This window comes from Macaca thibetana, chromosome 9 (assembly GCF_024542745.1).
Source record: "Macaca thibetana thibetana isolate TM-01 chromosome 9, ASM2454274v1, whole genome shotgun sequence".
NCBI lineage: Eukaryota > Metazoa > Chordata > Mammalia > Primates > Cercopithecidae > Macaca > Macaca thibetana.
In genome coordinates, this window is record NC_065586.1 from 13,617,208 (window position 1) to 13,640,890 (window position 23,683).

At 48.8% G+C, this 23,683-nt stretch overlaps 2 protein-coding genes across 15 annotated transcripts in view; both read right to left on the reverse strand.

Moving 5' to 3' along the window:
- PHYH (phytanoyl-CoA 2-hydroxylase) overlaps positions 1-23,683 on the reverse strand; it is a 1,057,918-nt gene that overhangs the window by 414,390 nt on the left and 619,845 nt on the right. The window lies entirely within an intron of this gene.
- The window catches only part of FRMD4A (FERM domain containing 4A), a 695,352-nt gene that overhangs the window by 42,838 nt on the left and 628,831 nt on the right, over positions 1-23,683 (reverse strand). For 10 of the 14 annotated variants that reach the window (XM_050803197.1, XM_050803199.1, XM_050803194.1 and 7 more), the window contains 4 exons: positions 20,538-20,614; positions 14,871-15,009; positions 7,453-7,594; positions 7,043-7,078 (listed from right to left, as the gene is read on the reverse strand). In XM_050803197.1, coding sequence (XP_050659154.1) covers positions 7,043-7,078; positions 7,453-7,594; positions 14,871-15,009; positions 20,538-20,614 — 394 coding nt within the window. Of the gene's footprint in view, positions 1-7,042; positions 7,079-7,452; positions 7,595-14,870; positions 15,010-20,537; positions 20,615-20,850; positions 23,328-23,683 lie in introns of those variants that run through there. The other 4 variants (XM_050803196.1, XM_050803200.1, XM_050803207.1 and 1 more) reach the window with 2 other exon arrangements.

Sequence of the window (23,683 nt, forward strand, 5' to 3'; positions counted from 1 at the left end):
TCCCTCTCAATTTTGACTCAGGCCAGTCCTGCTCAAACACGTCCAGAACCATCCATTCCCCCGAAAGAGATTTCGCAGCTCTCCCCGGGCACACAGTCCAGCATAAACAAACTCTGGCACAGTCTGACTTTGGCTGCGCCCTGCGGCAGAGCAGAGGCTATGACCAAAATTAAGGCCCCTGGAATCCTGTCCATTGTTAGACCTAAAAGGAGAGGCCACAGGCCATGGGTAACGGAGAACTTTAAAAGGCCAGGAAGAGAGATATAGGGAGGAGAAGGAGGAAGGGCAAAAGAGAAGGGATGAAGACAAAACTGAAAAATGTCGTGTGATTTATACCAGCGCAAGGCAGTGAACTTTGAGCTGAACACAGCCGCCATCATGATGTTGGCAGAGCCTATCGGCTCCCCTCTCTGTTTGGAGAGATGTCAGATAGCTGGCACCCTCATTGTTACATTAGTTATTAATAAACTTCCTTAACAATGGGAGGAAGTGCTAGCATTCAGAGAATGGGAGTGTGTCAACAGCTGAGGACTGAATGTGGACGGATCCCAGGCAATGCCGGGCCCACGTTTAACACAACCTGTTTTCTCCCGGAACGGAAAGTATCAGAGCCAGGGTACAATGACAGACTGCGGGTTTTGGTTCATTTTCTAGTTTTTAAACCCAAGATCCATCATCAGATTCTTCCCAATCTTGCTGACCACACTGCAGATGACTCAATGGACATCTCAGTAATCACATAGCCAAATTCCTATTTGAAAACACAACATATCCCTTAGTTTTGTAGAGAATGGGTCATTTATGGCCCTAGACTTCCAGTCAAGAAGCCGAGAGCAGCCTCATCATCCCATTTAATAAAGGTTGTTGTCCCATTTTTTCGTTTGGGTGGTTAATGCAACAAGCTACACGTCCCTGAAGCACACTGGGTATTTCCTAAGTCGGTTTGTGCTATTTTCTTTAAAAAGCCTGAGAACAAAAACTAACTCTCCTAACCCCCACTGAAACTGGAACTGTTCTCTGATGGCTGGGCCAGGTGTGGTGGCTCACGCCTATAATCCCAGCATTTTGGGAGGCCGAGGCAGGCAGCTCACTTGAGCTGGAGTTCAAGACCATCCTGGTCATCATGAACATCTCTACTAAAAATACAAAAATTAGCCAAATGTGGTGGTGCACACCTGTAGTCTCAGCTACTCAGGAGGCTGAGGCAGGAGAATAGCAGAGAACCTGGGAGGCAGAGGTTGCACCAAGCCGAGATCATGCCACTGCACTCCAGACTGGGCAACAGAGCGAGACTCCGTCTCAAAAAATTGAATGAATGAATGAGCTGTTTTCTGATGGCAAATCCCCAAAACAACACTTAGAACAAATCTTAGGCTCTTTCCCACTTTCAGACAAGCTATGAAGGGGCCATGTGTCTTCACCTACAATGATACACCCAATTATTGCTGCTTTTGTTGTTATTCCTTTTTTTCTCCCCTCCCATATTTTCTGGAATTTCAAGTAATACAAGATGGGAAGGAAGGAATAAACCCATTCAAGTTCCTACAACATGGATTTTGGATTTAAAAAAAAAAAAAAAAAAAAAAAAAAACCCTGAACATGTCTTAACCAGATGGTTTGAATTCATAGTTGTCCTCCCAAACTGTACCTGAACCTTCTGGAAATGTGTTACCTGAAGACCTAGGAGCAAAAGCAATAGACTCAGCTACAAATGTGGAAGCAATCACGGGACTGTCACAGGGCAGAGTGAATCCAATGCGCCCTGCCTACTCCCCTCCAATGGTCAATAACAGAGGCACTGAGCCCCTGCGCAAATGGATTCAGCGTGAGTTCCACGACCTTCCTCCCATCTGAATGCCAGTCAGTGCTGGAGGAGGCGGGGATTTCATTCCTTTTCTTCCATCACAGGCTTACAGCTCTGACTCAGATGGTTCACCATCTCTAAGGGTCTCCACTTAAATACAGGTCTAAAGGGTCTTACAGGGGACAGCTCCACATATCACTACTGCAGGATTCAGGGCCCCGATCTCAAGCCTTAATCAATTGCTTTAAGTTGAAATCATCGCCGTTGAGTCACCTGCAATGTGATCAGCAGGACTGTCAAGAATCTGGTGATGGATCTCGGCTTTAAACAATAAAAATGAAGCAAAATCTACAGTCAACTATGTTGACTTTTTTATTTGAAATGCTAATCCGTGGCTCAGGACATTGGTAGATATGGATATTGGCTTCTTTATTTTTTATTTATTTACTTATTTTTGAGACAGTCTTGCTCTGTCTCCCAGGCTGGAATGCAGTGGTGGAATTTCAGCTCGCTGTAACCTCTGCCTCCTAGGCTCAAGCAACTCTCCTGCCTCAGCCTCCCAAGTGTCTGGGATTACGGGTGTGTAATTACACACCTGGCTAATTTTTATATTTTTGGTACAGACGGGGTTTCGCCATGTTGGCCAGGCTAGTCTCCAACTCCTGCCCGCCTTGGCCTCCCAAAGTGCTGGGATTACAGGCCTGAGCCATTGTGGCTGGCCTGGCTTCTTTAATAGGTATCAACGACATTCTTCATTTCTTTAGCATCTGAGGCCTCAGATACCAAGTACTAGACTTCAGTAATTTTAAAGGTAATTATGTGTCCTTAAATAGGCAAACCACCTTCAAAGTTACTAACAGTTTATCAACATTTTATGTCTTTTTTTTTTTTTTTCATCAATAAGCAGTACACAAACTCTTTGCAGGGACGGGGGCTGTAACTTCTTAAAATGCTGTGTATAGTACCTGGCAGAGTTGGGAGCTAGCAGAAATGTTTATACCACAGAACTCTTGCAGTGTTGTGACATGGCTCAGACACACTATGATTTGGGTACAGATGAGGGTCGGAGGAATGAAAGATAACAAGGATGGACACTACTGCAGGAGGAGACTGACGCGACACAAACTTTAAAGGTCGCATACTAGTGTGATAAAGGCTTACAGTAGAATTTGGGAAAAAATACTGGAGGCAGATCCTATGGGAGGTACCAGCAAGGCCCAAGGTACTGTACACTCTAGGAACATAGAAGATTAGAAGATTCTTTCTCTCTTTTTTCTTTTTCTTTTCTTTTCTTTTTTTTTTTAGAGACAGGGTCTCACTCTGTCACCTAGGCTTTAGTATAGTGATGCCATCATAGGTCACTACAGCCTTGAACTCCTGGGCTCGTGTGATCCTCCAGCCTCAGCCTCCCAAGTAGTGGGAAATACAAGTACGCACCACCATGTCCAGCCATATTAAAAAGATTTTTTTTTTTTGGTACAGATGGGGTCTTGCCATGTTGCCAAGGCTGGTCTAGAACTCCTGGCTTCAAGTGATACCCACATCATCCCTCCCACCACCTCCGCCGGCCTCGGCCTCCCAAATAGGTGTGAGCCGCTGTGCTGGGCTGAAGATTCCTAAAGCACAGCACACGCAGGAGTCTTAACTAGTATCCTTCACAATTTATTTTAATTTCAATAACTGTGCATCCAACACCTATTGGGTGTTGGGTACTGGGCAAGTGCTAGAAAAGAAAATTCTGAAATGGTGACTAGTTTCTCAAAATGCTTTTAAGGAACAATTATTAGATACTATCTAATGAGGAGGTGAAAGAGAGAAAACAGTTGACCAAACTGGATATTGGGTTATATGTATCACCTTTTCTGAATGAACGTCAGAAAATAAAATCCGGCAAGTGTAGTAAGAAGAGTGGTAACAATCAGAGCTGTCCTGGAATTGCAAGCAGTGGGGCTTGTCCCCTTTGTGGGAACACATTCTAGGCAAGAGGGCAGAAAGGTAGGAAGAAGCAGGTGGAGATGAGCCAGCCACCTCGATCTTCAGGCCAACGCTGGATTTCCCCATTGCAAGGGATGTGAATCAGCCCCTTCCAGATGGCACTGCCAATGCTTTCATCGGGGAAAGCTTTATTCTCCTGGTGCAGGGAAACACGGGCTGCCGTCAGCCATCCCAGCGGGAGGGAGAACAAGATCTAGGGGTGCTAGAAATTCCCTTTGTTCCCTGATGGAATGTTTCCCGTTTGCGGTGCGTTCCTCCACTGTCTTGGCTCTCCTAAGTCACAGGAGGTGGGTGTGGGGCACCCCAAGGAGCCTCCACCCTGGCATTAAAGGATGTTTTTCAGGCTCAAACTTGCAGGGCTGGTAAGAGTGGGACCTGCCCTCGGCTTGAGTCATGGGGCTCTCTCACCCTCTCGCCAGGGTTTCTTCTTGCTCAGCTGTGCAGCTGCAGAAAGGGCTGAGGGCACTGAAGCTGACAATGGGAGCCGCTCTGCAAGTGGCCCCAGCTGCTGCTACTAACTCCTAATCACCTTAGCCTGGGGCCCCAGTGCTGAATGATGAAGCGTTTGAAGATCACTTCAATGGCTTGGTATACCCATGCTTATCTATTAGGTGTACAGGTGGATTAGGCAGGAAGATTTTCTTAGGATTTCTCTTCTAGCCCACCAGGTTGATTAGCAATGTCCAGCCTGTGGGCATAGAGACGTACTGCTTTCGAGTCTTAAAGACGCTTGGATTTCATTTCTCTCTTTCTGTGTGTGTGTGTTTGAGGCAGAGTCTCGCTCTGTTGCCCAGGCTGGAGTACAGTGGCATGATCTCAGCTCACTGCAACCTCTGCCTCCCGAGTTCAAGTGATTCTCCTGCCTCAGCCTCGAAAATAACTGGGATTACAGGTGTGCACCACCATGCTGGCTAAGTTTTGTATTTTTAGTAGAGATGGGCTTTCACCATGTTGGCCAGGCTGGTCTCAAACTCCTGGCCTGAAGCGATCCACCTGCCTTGGCCTCCGCAAGTATTGGGATTACAGGCGTGAGCCACCACGCCCAGCCAGATTTCATTTCTGATGAGTGCATGACGTCAATTTCATTTCAGGAGGTTTGGGGCTCCTGTTCACAGCCTCATCTATAGCTGCTATTAAGGTAAATTGTTGCCTTGGTGCTCCCTGGAGTCTGCCAGATACAAGGGGGCCGGTGCAGATGGACCAGGACACGGGCTTAAAACTGGACATACTTGGGTTCTATGATCCTGCACGACACACCCACTTCAAGCCTGTCTCTTCCTCAGCAACAAGAGTCTCTCCAATTCAAGTGTCTAGACCGGCAGCATCAGCCTCACTTGGAAACTTGTTACAGGTGTAAATTCTCAGGCTCTCGCCAGACCCTCGGAATCAGGAGCTGCAGAGGTGTTTTCACAAGCCCTCTAAGCGTTTCCGATGCATGCCGAAGTTTGAGAACCACTGAGCTTCAAGAATCCAAGCTGAAGTCAGCCGGATTCCCTGTGCTAGGGGGAAGGTGGGCTGAGAGATGCAGCCTTTCTAATCTGACACTGGGTTTTCCCGGGGTTAGGAAAAAACGACTGTAGGTTGTGTTTAAAACACAAACAAGGTGTTGGCTCTGACTCTGCTCTGGGTCATTCAGCAGGAGACTGGGAGCGGCTGTAATTCGAGGTAGGGGTCTTGGGCTTTGAATTTCATTCTCTTTGATCCCTGAGGACAACATTCTCTGCAGTCTTCATGGCAAACTCCCAAGCCTCAGAAAGAATGAGCGTTAAGCCCATTTTTTTGGATGTCACATTTTCGAAGAACCTAAGGCAGGGAGGGGTTAACAGTGAACCCCAGGTGATGTGGCAGAGGCAGATCTAGGTTTATGGGGCTTGAAGCTTATATAATTTTAATGGTTTTTTTTTTTTTTTTTTTTTTTTTTTTTTTTTTTTTTTTTTTGAGGCAGAGTCTTGCTCTGTCGCCCAGGCTAGAGTGCAGTGGCACAATCTCTGCTCACTGCAACCTCTGCCTCCTGGGTTCAAGTGTTTCTCCTGCCTCAGCCTCCTGAGTAGTGGAATTACAGGTGCGCACCACTGCACTCAGCTAATTTTTGTATTTTTAGTAGAGATGAGGTTTCACTGTGTTGGCCAGATGGGTCTCTAACTCCTGACCTCAGGTGATCCACCTGCCTCGGCCTCCCAAAGTGCTGAGATTACAGGCGTGAGCCACCGCACCGGCCTTTATCGGTTCTATTTAAGAAAAATAATACAAAATGTATTATGTTCACAGATTTTATGAAAACACATGACTGTGTGAACACACTGCTAAGGTCCCCTCAGGGCCTCAGCCTGTCCAAGGAGGGGCCCTGAACTTAATGCTCCACTCACCAGAACAGTAACCTCGCCTCTCAGTCCAGGAAGGATGTCTGTCCTCTCTCTGGTCCTTTAAACTTTTTCCTGGCTATGATTGGATCACACCAGCCCAGAAGCTAATGAGACAATTTTTAGCTCCTCTCCCTCTCCTGTCTTTTCCTTTTTGTTATTGTTTACAGCCACTATATATAGTAATATAAATTACCAGGGAAGGCTTCTTGCCTTCTTCGCATGGCTTAGAGACAGCTGCACGGTTCCTACATCAATCAGGTTTTTTCTCATGTTGCACTTTTCTTTTTGTTTTGTTTTTTGAGACAGGCTTTCACTCCGTCACCCAGGCTGGAGTGCAGTGCATTGCTCACTGCAGCCTCAACCTCCAGGGCTCAGCGCTCCTCCCTACTTAGCTTCCCAAGCAGCTGGAACTATGGGTGATGTGCCACCACACCTATTTTTTTTTTTTTTTGGTAGAGATGGGGTCTCACTATGTTGCCCAGGCTGGTCTTAAACTCCTTGGCCTCAAGTGATTCTCCAGCGTCGGCCTCCCATAGTGCCCAGATTACAGGTGTGAGCCACCATGCCTGGCCACAATGCACTTTTCTAACATTTCTAAACCACAGCTGCCTCCCTCCCTCCCTCCTTCCTTCAAACCCACTCCTCCTCCTGCCATTTCAGTGAATGGCACCCCCCTTTTTAAGTCAGCCAGATCCAGGACCTTGGAACTCCTCTGTCCCTCCCAACATCAAAAGACAAAATGACTTGGCCAAGGGTGGCGGAAGCGGACGGCGGAACCAGATCTCTGACTCGCAATTTCAAAAGGCCCTGAATGGAGAAACCACGCCCTGTGACATGATGGACAGAGTATTCTGCATTTGTAAAAGCCGGAGAAACCCACCTGGGAGTAGAATGCAGTGTCTCCTGGCACCAGATCCTGAAATTCACAACACACGAGTGGGTACATGAGCGGACTCCACTTGTCCACCCTTGGACCTGACATTCCCGACAGCTTGCCATTGGCATTCTGAAAGGCTCTGGGGGATACCTGAAGACACTTAAGTGTGACCAGCAGGCCTTCCTGCACTGCGTGGTTCTACTGATTTCTTTTTTCCCCTTCCATTATTTGATGCTTCGGAGCAGTTTTCTCAGATTCGCATTTGGATCCCAACCTTGGTCTGGAAAGCAGAGCCAGCTTTGGAGCAGCTCGTCCAGCAGTCTCCCCTGCTGCAGCTTTCCCCACCTTCCTGGGTCCCCTCTGGGGTCCCAGCCATGCTCAGGGGGGCATCCCTCCAGCTGGCCTCTGCCTACCTGAAGACAGCAGGCTGCCGCTGCTGCCGCTGATGATCTTCCCCTTGCTGCCCATGTTGGCCAGCTTCGAGGTCTTCAGCGTCCCCGTCTCGGTCAGGTCGATGGCGATCTCACTCAGGCTGCGTGCCGCATGGATTTTGGACTGGAATGGAAAGGGAAGCAGGTCAAAGAAGTGACGCTCACCTTGCGGAGGGGACAGTCATCCCTCGCCTGCCCCTGCTCACCGTCTTGACATTCCACAAAGGGACTTATCTCCCTGACTGACGTGCAGCATTTTTGTTTGTGTCCCTTGGCCTAATCATTAATCACCAAAACTCTCTGCAAAGAGCAGAAGCAGCTCGAGAGCTGCACCGAGGGAGGATGTTCTAAGCCTCTGATTCTGTAGGCTGCACTGCGGTGTGCTTAAGACTATGTCCTGATTTAGGAAAAGTGACAGTCTCATTGAACCTTATTATTCCCAGCCACAAAACAGGGTAGATGCCACACAGCGCCCAGGGGTTGGTTCGGGTCAAAGGAGAGAAAGTGTGGGAAGGGTGTTCCTCCCCTCTCAACTCCCCTGTCCTCCCTTCTTCCTCCTTGTCTTCCTGGCACACAGCTCTCAATAAACACCGTGGTTATAATTATTTGGTGCTTAAACAAGGAGGATAAAATGGTTTTCAGTGTTGTGAAAGACATAAACTAAGCCTCTTAAATGGTTTGCCATGTGGTCACAGAAAGTTTAGCTGATGGAGAAGTGACAGTGGTTCTCCAGCTTGGGCAACATAGCAGGATCCCATCTCTACAAAAGATAAAAAAATTAGCCAGGTGTGGTGGTGCATGCCTGTAGTCCCAGCTACTTGGGAGACTGAGACAGGAGGACTGCTTGAGCCCAGGAGTTGGAGGCTGCAGTGAGCTGTGATTGCACCATTGCACCCCAGCCTGGGCAACAAAGTGAGACCCTGTCTCTTAAAAAAAAAGAGAGAGAAATGACAATGACAGCTCTTTAGACTTGCAATCACAGGGTGCATGATTGTGGAAAAACTGCTCATTTGGATTCTGGGGTCCCACCAATGAATGTGTGACATGGTGCTTTGCTTGTATTTTGACACCTAAGTGCGTGTGCCCGACACTCCCTTTAATCCACGTTGATTGGCTCTATTTGGTTAAAAGTCACAGCAGGAGAGAATAATTAGAAAAAAGGTCTGTGTTCGCATTTACATTCCTAAAAGCAGTGGTTTTTAAATTTATTTTATTTTATTTTTGGAGACAGAGTCTCGGTCACCCAGGCTGGAGTGCGGTGGCCCAGTCTTGGCTCACTGCAACCTCCGCCTCCTGGGTTCAAGTGGTTCTCCTGCCTCAGTCTCCTAAGTAGTTGGGATTACAGGTGTCCACCACCACGCCCAGCTAATTTTTGTGTTTTTAGAAGAGACGGGGTTTTGCCGTGTTGGCCAGGTTGGTCTCAAACTCCTGACCTCAAGTGATCTGCCTGCCGCAGCAGCCCAAAGTGCTGGAATTATAGGCATGAGCCACTGCGCCCAGCCAAAGCAGTGGTTAAAGCAGTGGTTTTTATAAGGCTACCTGCTCCAGTTTCCACCTTCGGTAGTGACAACGTGTTTGCATTTCCCACACGTGTGTCAAATGTCTGCTTGTTTTCTTCTTCAGGAAATCAACTTTTTGTGAGTGTGCTTGGGCAACAGGCTTTGCCAGTACGCCGAACTTGATGAAAACAACTAGAAATGGTCACTTGCTCATCTGTCCTTTCTGTGGCCACCGTCTACAGCACACGCATGGGTGGAACTGGGTGAGGTTGATCATTGTAGCTTCCTGCCAGGCCTGTGGAATGCAAGGTCGTTCCCACACAGGAGAAAGCAGGTGTGGGGGCAGTAGCGAAGACCATGGAGGGGTGTGGACCCACCGCTCCTAGATGCCCTGTGTACAGCCTTCCTTCCGCGCCCAGGGGCCCTTACTGTCCAGCCAGGGCTGTCTGACTGCCTGCAGCTCTGCGCTTCCTCTGCCCTCGATGTTGCTGTCCACACTGGCAAGGACAACTTCCGACCTCATGTTAACATGATGGAAGTCCGTGGGCGGGAGGAAACGCTGAGACATGGTGCTTGTTTTCTTCACCTAGTGTGAACTGTCTTCTTCCTCCTCCTCCTCCCCACCCCATGAGCCTTTCCTCGACTTATGCTTCCTTCCTAACCTCAACGTTTTTCCTTGCATTCAGACCCAAGACGACTTCCTCAGGCGAGTTTTCTTGTTCATAAAACAATCCTGGCTGCCAGGCCCTCGAAGGATTTTGGCTTGCCGCAGAAGGAAGGAAAAGGGCCTTTGATTTCAATTTGACACAGCCTATCAATTGCACCCATCTGGTTGAGTTTTACCCTCTAAGCAAGCATGGCGAGTACAATCCATGATTTCCTTTCTTACTGCACCACTCTGTTACGGAGACCCAGGTTCTAATAAAAAGTAGCCCACTCCCAAACGGTGATGTAACAATAACTCATGAAGGCCTAGACCAATTCAGCGCTGGGCGAAGGGTCTGGGCTCTGAAGTCAGAATGACCTGAGTTAGAGCCGGGCGTGGTGGCTCAAGCCTGTAATCCCAGCACTTTGGGTAGGCCGAGGTGGGTGGATCACTTGAGGCCAGGTATTTGAGACCAGCCTGGCCAATATGGCAAAACGCTGTCTCTACTAAAAATACGAAAATAAGCCGTGCGTGGTGGTGCACGCCTGTAATCCCAGCTACTTGGAAGGCTGAGGCAGAGGAATCTCTTGAACCCAGGAGGCGGAGGTTGCAGTGAGCCGAGATCACGCCACTGCCTGATCTCATTCCAGTCTGGGTGCTAGAGTGAGACTCTGTCTCAAAAAAAGACCTGAATTAGAACCTTGGCTCTTCCCAGTGAATCACTATCGGACTTTGACCCTTCACCTTCCTGATCCTCAGATATGCATTTGTAAAATGGAGGTCTTAAAATCCACATCCCAGAGTTGAGATAACTAAAGTAGATAATTTATGTAAAGGCCATTGCAGTAAGAATAGGATCTGCATTAGGGCCTGGCTGTAATTTGCTAACCGAGGTTAGACTGATGGCCCAACCAGATGTTTTGAGGACTTCATAAATCACATGAAAAACTTGTCCCCCTTGTCATACCAGAACTCTTGCCACACATCATTCTTAAAACAAAAATATGGAAACAAAAGGCATCCTTCCTAAAAGAGACTAGATTCCTGGAAGCTTTAGGAAGCCACTGGATTTTTTTTTTTTTTTTTTTTTTTTTTTTGAGAGACAGAGTCTTACTCTGTTGCCCAGCTGGAGTGCAGTGGTGCGATCTCGGCTCACTGCAACCTCTGCCTCCCGGGTTCAAGCAATTCTCCTGCCTCAGCCTCCCGAGTAGCTGGGACTACACGTGTGGGCCACCACGCCTGGCTCATTTTTGTATTTTTAGTAGATACGGGGTTTTGCCATGTTGGCCAGGCTCGTGTCAAACCCCTGACCTCAGGTGATCCGCCCGACTCAGCGTCCCAAAGTGCTGGGATCACAGCCATGAGCCACTGTGCCCGGCCTGGATTCTTTCTAGAATGGAAATATCACAGTGACATAACAGACTCGGGGGAGAGGACCGGGAGGACATGGGCATTGTCGGGGAGAGTCTCTCTTTGCAAAGGCAGGTCTCTGGGCCGACCTTAAGGAGTCCCCAGACTCCAGAACATTTTGCTCTGGAAGTCTTGCCTGATACATGTGACTCAGTCTTCTGACTGACACTGTGGAAACAAAACTTCAATGTCCCTGTCCCCCTTGGACCCTAAATAAAATGGAGAACTGCATCAGGGAGAAACAAAAAAGACTAGGAAGAAGGAAAGACGTTTGGATTGGGGGCCAATTCAAGAAGTCCCCACTCTGAGTTCAGAGGGAAAAGTGTCTAATGTTGACTCTAAACATTTTGAGCTTTCAAATATTTTCCTGCAAAGTCTCTAAGACATTCCTTGGCTCTGGGCTTCAGAGGCTGCTGGGATCTAGCAGACAACATTTCTGATCTCTGGGGTCAGCATAGAAGTTACCAATTACAATTGGTGCCTGTGCAGCTTCTCATTCTGAAGGAGCTACAAATAACCAACCAGCACAGCCTCCCTCCGCCCTGTCTTAGATGGTAGAATGGTTTCTTGATGCATATGCATGGAGAGCTGATGGAGGGAGGAAGGGCGGCGGTGGGGAGAGACAGGCAGAGAGAAAGGAGGAGAGATTTCCTTAAATGATTTGCACAGTGACCCTGAAAGAAGAAAATAACCGAGTGTCAGGGAAGCCCCTGAACGCTCATGGCTCCCCACCCTTGCACTGGTCTCTCTGGGGTTGATAAACACCATTTAGGGGGCCTGGGCTTTGCTGAAGCTCTTCAGAGAAAGGAATGGTTGGCACATCCCAGTATAGTAGAGTGTGAGCAGTGACCAGGATGCCAGCCAGAACTGGCTGCCTAGAAATATTACGAAGCTCTCTGTCCCAGCCCTGTCGGCCATCACTCACCCAGAGGCCGTGCTGCCCATCAGAGATGAATCACATCACTGTTCTATAAAGAACATTCCGGAAACAAAAAGGTGTTGTAATGTAATTCCCAAAGGGTATGTCATCATCTCTGATTTAATTTGCAGACCTTTTAGAGAATTTAAACTTCAAGCAAGTGTTGGCCAGGGATAGTATGCTGGATTAACAATGACATTAGTAAAAGATGGCACGTATTTCCTCAAGCAAGTTCACAAACGTGGTGCCATTTGACCAATCACTAGTTGAGGTCAGGAATTTCCTTTGCTGCTAATTGGGGAAGGAAAGCACCAATGATGAAAGACCCACCCGGGGTCCCAGAGCTGGAAAAGAGGCCTCCAGTTCCCACGTAGAGGGTCGCGATCCTCACCTATCACTGCAGGCTGGGGAACCGGGTCCTGTGAGAAGTGTGAGGGCTCTAGGGCATATGTGAGCATGCCAGGCTTCCTGGGAAATGTTCTCCTTGTCCTCCTGGGAGCGTGGGCATTTTCTTCAGTCCCCAAGGGTTACTTTTACAAAAGGGACAGCTGAAACATTCCTGATGCTATGGGCATTTGGTTTTGCCTCCTAAAAGACACGTCTTGTTACTAAGTCATCTACAATAATTATTTTTTCTTTTTTCTTTTTTGAGATGGAGGCTCACTCTGTCAACCAGGCTGGAGTGCAGTGATGTGATCTCAGCTCACTGCAACCTCTGCCTCCCGGGTTCAAGCAATTCTCCTGCCTCAGCCTCCCCAGTAGCTGAGATTACAGGTGCCTGCCACGATGCTCGACTATTTTTTTTTTTTTTTTTTTTGTACTTTTACTAAAGATGGGGTTTCCTCATGTTTGCCAGGCTGGTCTCGAACTCCTGACCTCAAGTGATCAGCCCTCCTCGGCCTCCCAAAGTACTGGGATTACAGGCATGAGCCATGGCGCCTGGCCAATCATTTCTCTTTAAGATGTACTTGCTGTGTCAGTGAGTTGACCTGTTAGCCTGTTGAATAACAAGGCTTGCCAACTGCAGGAGACCGTCTTCCAGGGTGTGGTGGGAAAGCCATAAAACAAGCTTCTTGAGATGCTCAAGAGACCCCCTATGCAAAAACCAGAGCAGAGGGGAGGAGCTTGAACAGCCAACGCTGTGCTATCCTCAAGGCGAGATACGCATTTTCCTCCTTCCACACTGTGGTAGTGAGTGGGGGGTCTGCCCTCAAGGGGAATTGGCAGTGGGGTTCAGGAGCATTGCCCAATCCCCTAACCTGCAGCATCCATCACCCAACCACAGAGGATGAAATTAATGTTCTCAGGTGTCCACCTCCAACTCTTGCCCCTGGACTGCAAAACCCTGACACCCACCCACTGTGTCAATATCAAGCATGAGTCAAAAACACTTTGGCCCCATTTCTTTTGATCTAATCGAACTTCAAATTCTTGTGCTAGGACTAGGACCCATCAATGCCAGGAGAGCTGTGGAGAATACTCTCATTATTCCTAACAACAGAAATTCTCTGTCCTGCACTCATTCATCCCAGAAAATGACCAAAAAGGGGGTCAGAAAGAAGTAGAGGACAAAATATTTTACAAAGGAGAAAATGATGGCTGCAGGGGACAGACCCCGATTTAAAACTGAATTATAACTAAAAGGATTGTTTCATTTCTTCCTGTTCTCTTTTTTTTCTTTTAGTAGAGACGAGGGTCTCACTATGTTGCCCAGGCTTGTCTCAAATTCCTGAGCTCAAGTGATCCTCCTGCCTTGGCCTCCCGAAGTGCTGGGACTAGAGAAGTGAGCCACTGTGCCCAGCCCTGTCCTCTTTTCTATCTTTCTCTTATCACCTCCCCCTTGATCCCCAACTCGCTCACTCTCCTCTTCCCCAGAAAAAGAGAAACCCCTTAAAATACGGATAAGATGGCAAAAGAGAAAGAACCCGAGAGGGCACCGATGCAGTGACCCTTGTGTCCAGTAAGTGGAGCGTCCTGCCACCTTCTCCCAACAACTCACACGATGGAGGGAAATCCTCAGTAACTGCTAGAAATCACTAGCCCGGGGCCCAGGGTGATCTCAATCTGTATTCCCCAAGCCAAAGCCAGCAGGATCTTGACAGAAGCTGCAGGGCCATCTTGGCAGGGCTCTTCCCGAGGGAGAATGAATGGGAGCTGCTTGTGGGGGGCTGACAGGGGAGTCTGGGGAGACAGGGCTGGAGGAAGAGGGGGCAGAGTGTTGATATAAGCCCCGTGTGAACCAAGGAGACGTCATCCTCTCACCCACCAGAAAACGCAGCTGCGTGCCCAGAGTCGGGGGTGGTGACATCTCCTTGGAGGAGGACTGTTTACCAAGGCCCCAGGCTCTAGGTCTACCTTAGGGAAACAGGGCGGTTGCTTTTTTTTTTTTTTTTTTTTTTTTTTTTTTAACATTTCCAGTTTTGCATTAAAAAAAAAAAAAAAAAAAAAAAAGGACTTGGCAGTTAGAACTGCCTGAGGGTTTTCACAGCAATTACCCTAAACAGTTAGGTGGTGTCTATTCCTTGAGAACGATTACTTTTTTCTTTTCAAAAGGAAGATAGTACAGCACTGTTTAAACACCAAAAAGGGCTTGCCTTCACACTGCTAGGGGAGTCTCCCGAGGGCCAAAAGCACAGTGGGAATTCCTCAAAAGGGGCCTAGCTGGCTGTAGTCAGCAGCTTGAGCCGCTCGAGGGTGGTCAGAGCCCCCTAGACCAAGCTGCATGTGCCCTCTTGAAGAGCTGGTCTCAACCCTCCCACCTGTAACCCTAAGAGGCAAGCCTGTACCTGTGCAAGGTACGGACCCGGGCAAGGGACATGGTACCTCCCCAACCCGTCCGATTCTCATTCCTAAACCGAGAGAGGCAGACAATGGCCCGGTTGCTCTTAAGCTGGCTGAGGGCTTGGTGAGAGGTCTGGTCACTCACCTTACTCTGCTTCCTGTCCAGATAGAACTGATGTTGGCTTATGGCCATAGCCCAGATGGACTTGATCAATGCTGGACATGCATACCACGTGTGCACTGCAATGCCGCTGTGCCCAAACGTCCTCCTTGTCACTGAAGCCCTGGGGAAGCAAGAATCACAAGGTTCAAACCCATTTCTGTTGAGAGAAACCATTTCTCAGTCAACAGCTTCTGTAGAGAACCCACTGGGTCCTAGAAGCCCTGGCTGAAAGTTGACAGCTGAGCTCTCACACATACCTAGACGCGCGCACACACACGCACACACACTCAGGCACACACACTCTCACACACACCTCAGAGACACTGGCTGGCAAAGGCCACCTTCTGATTTTCTGACTCCCTAGAGTTGAGAATTTGGCCAAGTCTCGGCCTTGTCTGGGATAAGATGGGTCATTCTAGGTCACTGGATGGTCCTTTTTCGATCCTGGACGTGGCACTGGGCCCAGACAAACTTCGCAGACAGGAAAACCTTCAGTGATGCTCCCTGTGAGACAGGAAATATGCCAGCGGTGGGGATGAGTAAATTATTTTCTAATCACCACAGGCTACAGTGTCCCAGGGAATCGGGACTTCTTACATAACTAACCCAATGTTCCTTGAAGATTTGGTGATCAATTTCTAATCTATTCAGAGGGCAGGGAGGGTACAAACAATCAGGAGAGGAAAGGCAGAGAGAAATGTGCCCACCCCGAATTCCCCCAACTTCTGTCTACACTTTTTTTTTTTTTTTTTCTCTCTCTTCCAGACGGAGTCTTGCTCCGTTGCCCAGGCTGAAGTGTGGTGGCACGATCTCGGCTCACTGCAACCTCCGCCTCCACCTCCCAGGTTCAAGCGATTCTCCTGCCTCCGCCTCCTAAGTAGCTGGGATGACAGGTGTCCACGCCACGCTGGGCTAATTTTTTGTAGTTTTAGTAGAGACAGGGTTTCATCAGGCTGGTCTGGAACTCCTGGCCTCAGGTGATCCACCTGCCTTGGCCTCCCAAAGTGCTCGAATTACAGGCGTGAGCCACTGTGCCTGGCCTTCTCTATACATTTTTAAACCTAAATGGAGTAATCAGACTTTAAAAGTGAAAACAGGAACTGCTGATCTCCATGTAATCCACCACATTCATGGAGTTAGGAGGACTTATATGGTCATGCTCTTAGTGAAGTATATTTTATAGGATAGGCAGATTATTTTGCAAATGAAATCTGAGAATGTGTGTTTGCATGTGTGTGTGTGCGCGCAAATGTGTGACAAGTTGATGGGAAGGTGGGCTGGGATTTGGGGCCTTTTACCTGGACATCAGAAACGAAATGTGTGTTCTCAAGACTAACGTATCTAATTTGGAAGAAACCTGGGGGTGATCAGCACTTGCAAATAGTAACATTTTCTTTCATGGCTAATTTTCCCTTAAAGAAAACAAAGCTGCCAGGCAATATCTTACTTTGGGGGAGCTAAAGATTTAAAGTGGAGTCTTCTTCACCCTCACTTTTAAGGAGAAATTCAAACCTGGTGGGTAATGACACTGAGTCTACACAGGTTTTTTTCTCCCTTCGGTTCAAACAAAAGTGAAGAAAAAAAAAAGCCAGCACGTGAAAGAGCGCACAGTTGAAAATAATTGAAAAAATGAGCCAGTGAGAGTGAGGGGGGAATCCCTCCCCGGTCTCACTAAATTTAAAAGAAAACAGGGATCTGTGCTCCCAGCTTGGCTTCCATAGCAGTTGCTGCTCTTGGAAATAAATGAATGGCTTTTTTCCCCCTCAGAAAAGCTGAATGAGACAAGAAAAGTATCTTGAAAGGCGGTGCAAGGCTAGGTACCTCCATTTCTCAGGTACCAGGAGGGCAGAAGAGGTAAGTGGCTGGTCAGGTCCGGGTAGTTCCCCAGAGCGTCTAAATCAGATACTCAGAGTTCTTCTCCTGCTCTATTACTACTTTATCTCCTCTCCTCATCTTTCGCTTCAGGCCCTTCCTATTTTGCCCAAACCTTAGAAGTGAAATGTTGGCCCAGCCTGGAGAAGCTCAGGAATGAAGCTAAGCATTGAGTTAGGATGCCCAGGGGGAGAAAGTGCCCAGTGTTTGGTACGCCACAGGGAATGGTGCAATCACACCTGAGCCCATCGGCCCAGAAAGCAGCCTCTGCCCTCAATGATTCCCATCAATTCCATCTTCATTAAATGACTGCATCTGGCGCTGCCCATCCTATTACTGCGGTTCTGACTCCCTGCCTGGCTTGGGGGAGGGGCTGAGCCCGGAACACCAAACTAACATGAGGCCAATCACATTCCTCTTCCCTAACCTCAAATAAGCAAGGCCACAAGCAATAGGACGACACATTCAACTTAAAAAGCACCACAAGTTTCATTTCAAAGTAACTGGAAGAGAGGACGTGCAGTGATACCAACGTAAAAATAGTCAACACTGAGGCGGGCGGATCACGAGGTCAAGAGATCGAGACCATCCTGGCCAACATGGTGAAATCCCGTCTCTACTAAAAATACAAAAATTAGCTGGGCGTGGTGGCGCACACCTGTAGTCTCAGCTACTTGGGAGGCTGAGGAAGGAGAATTGCTTGAACTTGGAAGGTGGAGGGTGCAGTGAACCGAGATCGCACCACTGCACTCCAGCCTGGGGACAGAGTGAGACTCCGTCTCAAAAGAAAAAAAAAAGTAAACACTCAAGGCCATAGATACCCCACATACCCTGCCTTGATCATTCCATGTTCTATGCGTGTAACACACTCACACGTGGCTCATGAATACGTGAAATACAAGAGAAAACTACCAATGCAAGAGAAAAAAGGCACCACTAGGATGTGAAAAAGAGAACTGAGTGCAAGAAAGACCTTACAGCTCATAGCTCTGGCTCTGCCACCATGCTAAGTGACTGACCTGAAGCCATTTCCTTTCCTTGTGTGTCTTTAATGCTGAAGTCATCCCGGGTCTCCACCTCCGGCCTCCCTGGGCCTCTCCCCCATTCCTACCTGTCTGCAGGCTAACTCGGTGTACTCAGAGCGAGTGTGCCTGGGAGGAGACAGATCTGCTCCTTCCTCCAGCCAGACCCTCCCTCATTTCTTTATCCTAATTGAGAAGCTCCCACCTGACATTTATATCACCCTGAGGGCCCACCACATGGCTTTAATCCTAGTTACCCCTCCAGGTCCCACTCAGACCTCTCCTTCCTGGCAAGCCTCTCCCTTCCTGACCAGCCAGGCCTCTGGTGACCCTGTCCTTCACCCTTCATGGCCCACGATAGCTGGCCCTTCTGTACAGTAGAGAAAGTGCATGAGCTCCGGGCCAGACCTCCTAGGTTCAAATCCTGCCTCTCCTGTATACTAGCTACTTGTCCTCTAGAGCAGGTTCCTTTGTTTCTTGTGACATTCCAAGAGTTCCTTCTTCTCGGCAGGTTCCAGGCTGTGGCTCACGCCCATAATCCCAGCACTTTGGGATGGCAAGATGGGAGGATCGTTTTAGCTCAGGAGTTTGAGACCAGCCTGGGCAACACTGTGAGACCCAGTCTCTCAAAAAAAAAAAAAAATGCTGGATATGGTGGTGTGTGGTTGTAGTCCCAGCTATTCGGGAGGCTGAGGTGGGAGAACTGCTTGAGCCTGGGAGGTGGAGGCTGCAGTGAGCTATGATCGCACCACTGCATTCCAGCGTGGGTGACAGAATGAGACCCTGTCTCAACAACAACAGAAAAGTTCCTTCTTCTGCCTGTCTTCTCAGCTACACTAGAAGATCGCTAAGGAAGAAGACCCTGCTTCCGACTTCCTTCCTTCCCTGCCACGGCTGACACAGCGCCTGAACAGGACACAGAAGCTTCGCAAGAAACATGACATTGATCACTGCTGTCTACGAGGCGACAGACCCACTGAAGAGTCACATGTGAGGTCTAGATTCTTTCCTATATCCCTGGGCCTTGGGAAGGAGAATTTAGCAGTGCTCACCGACAGGGTGACAGACGCAGAGAGAACACGAACACACATGCGCAGATAGACGCATGCGTGGTTAAAGGATTTGTCCAAGGTGCCTGGGTGTTCACTGAATTCCCAGCAGAGCACAGGCATGGAGGAGGGTCTATTCCCTGTGCTCAGCCCCTTAGATTACCCAGCCCCCTATTTTTATCCTTTGGAGCATCCCCTTTCTGCATCTGACCCATTGTGGCAAAGTTCATTTCACTCTTTTTGTACTTAAATTTCCCCTGCTCTTATATGCCTAAGAAAATGGTCCGATTCAGTTCCCCTGAAAAATGAACAGTGAGTTTCTTCTTGGCTGGAATATTATTTTTGAAATCTCCCTGCCTGCCCTGCTTGGCCTGCACAGATGGATCTGTGCTCTGTGGACTGGGACTTCTGGCCACGACACCCCTTGCAGGTCCCTGAGAAACACTGGATAAAATATGTTTCTGTTAAAGGCTACCATCTTCACCTGACTGCAGAGATGCAGAGGCTCTCAGCTGCTCTCCACTAACTATTCCTGTAGTAACTGTGGTGCTGAGATAGGCTTTTCCCCTACACAGGAGTGGCTGTTTCAGGGAGATTACCCTGGAGGGCAAGCACGGCTTCATTCCTGCCGGGTTATCATGGGCTGCAGGAACAGGGGCTACTGCACAGGTCCAAGCCCTCGCCCTGGGCGGGGTACTCCCCGTCTCCCTCCTGTCCAGAGCTCATGGGGAGGTACCACGGCTTGTTTTGAGTGTCAGAAGCCATGTGTGAGCTGGAATTGGTGCCAAGTCCTCTTTCCAAGCCCAGAGCTGGAGCGTCAACAGCGCCTAAAATCCACTTTCGTTCCTCTGCAGAGTCTGATGTGTTCTGCGTCTGCCCGGGGCTACCTTCTTATTGTAAATGTTTCTGGCCTCACAGAAAGCGATTTCTTAGTTGTCAGGCCTGGTTTTAGGGAATTATGCTGCTGTTTTTGGGATGCCTATAACTTTAGGTCCAGCGGGAGAAAAAGAGAGGAAAACAGTGGGTATGAGCTGCCCAGACCCCAGTCACTCGGGGCTCCCTGCATTCCAACCTGGGGCCGCACTGTCTCACATCTAAGAGTACAGGGACTTTTTACAACCCTGGTGCTGTCTGGGGTACGATTTTGGGTGGAGGGAAAAATAATTTCATTTCTTTCACATCCACCCATGATACTAACATCCTAAAATTACAGCTCCTGGAATAAAACAATGTAGCACAACTGCTTTGGTGACAGATTCATTTTCACATGGACTGTCCTGCCTGAAACACTTGTAGAAGGTCTAAGGAGCGATTCTTCAGACTCTTCTGTAGCAAAGGTTTCCTATGGGGACTTACTGGTGTGTGTTACAAAGTGCTATAAAGCTTCCCTCCAGTGCAGGTAAAACACACACACTGACACACACACACACACACACACACACACACGAGCCAGGGACACATGTGGCCAGATGAGACGGTCAGGGATTGCTACTTACACACACACACACGTGCGAACCCACTGCATTTATCAAGACATGTAATCCAAAAGAAAGTTTCACTGCCTGACTGGAGCTCCATTCCCCGGGAGACCGCCCCCCTCCACTCCAAACTGACCATGAACAACAAGAGCCCCAAAATAATAAGATCAATAACATGCCCGGCTGAGAGCCACGCCGTCCCGCAAGAAAAGGACTTTTCAAGCTTACCTGCGTGGGTCATGAACTTCCACGGAAAACTTCTTTTCTCTGAAGTACAGGTTTTCCAACTGTCTCCACTGGAATATCTGGACAGAAAACAGCGAAGTTTAAAACTCAGGAGGGGCTGGTTCCTGGGCCATCTTCCCCCGTCTGCTGGTTAACTTTCCACAGCTGGCAGTCTCCTTATCAAAGCAGAGACCGTGGTTTGTGCCTCCTCCGCCTCTTGCTTGACTGACACACACACACACACACACACACTCTCGCAGCTCTCCAGTTCAAAACCAGGCAACGTGGGTGTGGATTTTCCTGCAGGTTCCTTAACTGGAACAAAACAAGTTCTTTTCAAGTTCTCTGCCTTTGGTCGGCCTTTGTTGGTTTGGTCGTGGCAGTCCCCAGCTTGGCAGACTTTTCCCTTCCAGGAGAGGGAGGAGAGGTGGAGACGGGGGAGAGGGACCCAGCAGGGAAGGCGGCGGGTGAGGGGAGAGGAGCGAGCGCTCAGGAGGGAGCGGTAGCCATCTGCGTGGAGTGCTGAACTGAGCTTCCTCCCCTCCAGTGCTGAAATGGGAAGGCGTTCAAATTCCCAGCCTCCCATCGGGACTCCACTTCCTGCTCACTAATGTGTAAGAGCCTTGCAAAGGGCGGAGGAGGCTGGGACCTTATTTCGGGGGCAGGCAACTCAAGATCACAGTGTGAGCCTGTCAAGCCCATTCTTCTTGCTGCAGCACAAAGAAAACCAAGAGTTCTGTCGCCCGGAAGGACGCTGCAGCCAGTCTCTCCCTCAGGCTTGGCCAGGGAGAGTGAGAAGTGGAATGAAGGGGCCCTGGCAGTCATTCCTCCTTCGGACCAGTGAGCTCGTTAACTAAGAAGCCGACTGTAATGTTTGGAAGTAATTAGGGCTGCATCCACTTGCTGCAGGAAGGGGGTTCCTTTCATTGGATGAAAAAGAAAGTTACTTTAACCCTCTGGGAAATGTCACAGGAGGTTCAACTTGTGTGCACACGCATTTGCATTCATATTTGATGGTTACTGCATCTCCTTCCATATACTTGGAATTTCTGTTTATTTAGCAGAAAGAAGGGGTAAAGCAGGAATCTTGTTCTTGTCTTTTTGCAGGGAACAGCTTCCCTAGACTCCCCTCTTTCTCTGGCCACTGACTTAAATGATTTTCAGGGTCTTGCCCAGAGTCCTCGGACCGGAGGCTCCCGACCCTCTGACCCGCTCATGTTCTGTCCACCTTAGAGACGTGATGGCCATTTCCTGTATCCGACCCACCCTGTCTTCCCGGGCTGGGGACACTGCCAGTCAGCAGTTGGGCCAGTGGACCCAGAACCCCAAATAAAACTGAGCTGGAATAAAAAGTGCTTCTGGAATATCCGCATTCTTTTATCTTCACAATCTACTCTCTGGAATTTTACAATTATTTTCCTGTGTAAATACTGGGAAGCAGAATATCTATTCTCTCTTATTACAGAGCTGCCTCTTTTGTCCCCAGCTCAGAGTGCATTTCACTCTGAAGCCCAAGGAAATTGTATTTTTCTTTCTTGTTAAGCATCAACTCCAGGTGGGTAGAGAGATACTGCAAGGAAAGCAAATGGCCCAAAGGCCTGTGCGGGCTGACAGCTTCGTGTCAGAGACTCAACAGCGCCTTAGTGGAGTCTGTTACTAAAATACACAGACCCAGGTCTCATGCTCCTGTCTGATGCTTGGCCACTATAAATCCATCCATGAAAACACCCAAATTTCCTCTCCGGTCCCCAGGTGTTATATATTCAGACACATTCTACCTGAACTTAGCCAGAGCTACAAAAATACCAGAATGAACAGGTTACATGACCTTGGCCTCATAACCTGGGGGCAGTACACTGAGCAAAGTGGTCAGGCGGGCAGGCTTTGTGGTCTGACTACATCTGTTTGAATCCAAGCTCCACTACCTTTTTTTTTTTTTTTGAGACAGACTCTCGCTGTGTCCCCCAGGCTGGAGTGGTGTCAAGATCTCGGCTCACTGCAACCTCTGCCTCTCGGGTTCAAGTGATTCTTGTGCCTCAGCCTTCTGAGTGGCTGGGATTACAGGAGTATGCCACCACACCTGGATAATTTTTGTATTTTTTAGTAGAGACGGGGTTTTGCTATGTTGGGCAGGCTGGTCTCCAACTCCTGGCCTCAAGTGATCTGCCCGCCTTGGCCTCCCAAAATTTTGGGATTACAGGCGTGAGCCACCGTGCCCAACTCCGGCTCTAAGCTGCTGGACCCGACACAAGTTACAGCATTTCCTTTAGCCTCAGTTTTCCCCTCTGTAAAATGGCAAAAATGACCGCTCTAAGGTAGATCTCAGCAGCCACAGATCGTAGCACAGTACTGGCACAAAGTGACCTTAGATCTTACTATGAATCCCAAATGTTCTTACTTCTCCCAAATCCCGGCAGATTAAAAGAGAGTTACTCCAGAACAACCAGAATCATTCTGTTCTTAGATTTCCTTTTCTTAGATTCCAAGCCCTGACTTTTGGGTTTTAAAAAAATTATGTGTGTGCTGCAAATCCCTAAACACAGAGAATATTTCTCCCGGTGCCCCTCCCTTCCTCTCAAGTAAGGGATGTGGATGGTACTTCAATGAAAGGGTCCTGTTGGCTGCATCCCACGGGGTCCCTCAGCCCCTGTCCTGCACCCGCCTTGCTCAGGCAAAGTGAAGTCTTGAACAGGATCGGCCTTCTGGGTATGCGACCTGAGGGCCCTTTGCTCAGAAGGTCCTTGGCTTGGTTTCACGCTCTGCTGTTGACATCTTGAAATTCCTAATAGGTTTCCTTCCTCCCCTCCCCCTCCTCCTCCCCCTCCCCCTCCTCCTTCTCCTTCTCTCCTTTCCTGTCTTTGTTGCTATATGCTTTTAAAAAATTAATTTCCATAGGCTTTTGGGGAACAGGCGGTATTTGGTTGAGTAAGTTCCTTAGTGGTGATCTGTGAGATTTTGGTGTGCCCATCCCCCGAGCAGTGGACACTGAACCCACCTAATGGGCTTGATCAAGGGGCCCAGCATTTCCATTTTGCACTGGGCCCTGCTCATTGTGGACTTGATCCTGGCCTTAGGTCCTGGCGTGTACTGGTCCTGGCAGGCTCTGTGGGGTAAGGTGCCTACCAGCCTAATGGGCAGGCCCGGGAGGT